Consider the following 1,819-nt stretch of genomic DNA (forward strand, 5'->3'; position numbering starts at 1 on the left):
GTGGAGGACTTGCATGAGTTGCAAAGGTTGTGAGGCGGTTGTAGTGGCGGCGGCGGTGGCGGTGGTGGAGTGCTGGAGAGGGGTGGTGAGTGGAGGGTGTTGCCGGTGGGGCTGAGAACAGTTTGGGCAGGGAGGGGGTTTTTAGTCCCTGCAACAACTTCTAGTGACACGTGGCACCTACATTTGACAACTCAGCCTCCACCTGACACATCATCCAGGCAACCTGTTGGCAACCGGTCACAGGGGTCGATACGTCCACTAATGTTGATGGTTGAGGACCTGGTTGAAGTTTCTGGATGATAAAGGTGCAACATGTCCCAATTTAAAATGCTCAGGGGCCGGAAAGGGTATTTACCCATTGATATATATTGTTTTAGCAAGCCAATGTGTTATACCCCACACTTACAAAATTCATTCCAATAAAAATGCTACTAATAGTTAGTTTCGAATGGTCAAAGTTATAATATAAACATTTAAGTTTGGCCACTTCACAAAACTTTCAAGACTTCATATAATAAACTTACTTCAGATAATAAACAAAGAGAATATAAACGACACAACCATGATCCCAGTAACCATCAAATTCTTGAAAGGAAAGCGTGACAATATGAAACTACCGCGAATCAAGTAAATGACATAAGATTACAGATGTCAGGTTTAGTTTTAAGGACGAATAAGGATCAAAATTCTAGATATCAAGCACTAGGATACCTTAGCAATCACTTCAGCAGTCTCTTTGAAATCAACGCATCTTGATATGTTAGATTTGGCTAAGAACTCATCAATTAAACGCACCCCAATGTTATAGCCCCTGAAACACCCAGTCAACCAAACATAAATAAATAAAAATAAAATAAATCCTGACAGAATAAGACACCACAACGTAATGCAAATTCTTTCAGATATGGAATGAACATTTACTTAAGAATTAAAAAAGAAGAAAAGAAAAAAGGAAAACGTGAAATTGCACATTTGATCAAGCTGCTTGTTAACCTCGTCAACCTCTTCCAGATCGGTAATCAATTGACGCACGATCGCACCATATGTCAGTGTAAATAGCTCCGCGTTCTGCACAAAACAAATAGTAAACAATTAATTAAGCACTTGTAACTGCAAATTATGAATGCAATTTGCGAATTCAGAAAACGACGCCGACGAACGAAAACGGTGATTCAACGAAATTCAAAGCGGATCCTGATTCTACGATAGGCAGAAAACGTAGGAAACATTTCACATTACAAGAAATTGAAGAAGAGAAAAAAAAAGAGCGAATTGAAAATCCGTTACACTAACACGGATAATATTTTGGGAGAGTTAACAGATTAGTTACCATGTGCTCGAGGTTAGCGAATATGGAGTCGCCGGATCGAGGAGCAACGGGCGGCATTGTAGAACCTCACCGAGCTTCTTGCCTGTCACTGTGAGAATGTGCGATCTAAGCTGATGCCTGCAGTCTGCTCTTGGGTTCCGAAGCTTCTAGAAAGTTTTGTGCTATGCCAATTGCTAGGATTTTTTTCGTTATAAAATAAAAAAAATCTTTATTTCCCAAAACAATTTATCTCAACTTTAATTTTCGAGATATAATTTTTTTGTCCGTACTCCGTAACAAGATAAAATATGAGATATAAGTTCGATCATCGAAAAAAAAACTCTAATACATGGGTGAAAACTGAAAAATATATCCTACAAAAAAATAAAAAATTTTAAGTATTTTGGTGGAAGATAATTGAGTGAATACGGTGTAAATTATAAGATTCAAGTATGTTAGTCAAAATGACGGAATACATCTAGTTTTATATGTAATAAAAAAATGTTTTTA

General features: G+C 37.8%; 1 protein-coding gene across 1 annotated transcript; it reads right to left on the reverse strand.

Annotated features, from left to right (window-relative positions):
* On the reverse strand, positions 491-1,602 carry LOC107628231 (trafficking protein particle complex subunit 3-like). Its single transcript, XM_016330998.2, has 3 exons — positions 1,331-1,602; positions 971-1,068; positions 491-811 (listed from the first exon to the last, which is right to left on the reverse strand). Exons 1-3 carry the CDS (start codon positions 1,385-1,387, stop codon positions 703-705), a joined length of 264 nt encoding a protein of 87 aa, XP_016186484.1. The 5' UTR covers positions 1,388-1,602; the 3' UTR covers positions 491-702.

Source organism: Arachis ipaensis, chromosome B02 (assembly GCF_000816755.2).
Source record: "Arachis ipaensis cultivar K30076 chromosome B02, Araip1.1, whole genome shotgun sequence".
Lineage (NCBI taxonomy): Eukaryota > Viridiplantae > Streptophyta > Magnoliopsida > Fabales > Fabaceae > Arachis > Arachis ipaensis.

Excerpts from the sequence above, each read along its gene's own strand:
- LOC107628231 (XM_016330998.2), bottom strand. The coding sequence starts at position 1,387 with ATGCCGCCCGTTGCTCCTCGATCCGGCGACTCCATATTCGCTAACCTC. Across the intron at positions 1,069-1,330 it reads TCGCTAACCTCGAGCACATG|AACGCGGAGCTATTTACACT; the intron begins GTAACTAATCTG and ends TGTTTTGTGCAG. Across the intron at positions 812-970 it reads AACAAGCAGCTTGATCAAAT|GGGCTATAACATTGGGGTGC; the intron begins GTGCAATTTCAC and ends TGGGTGTTTCAG.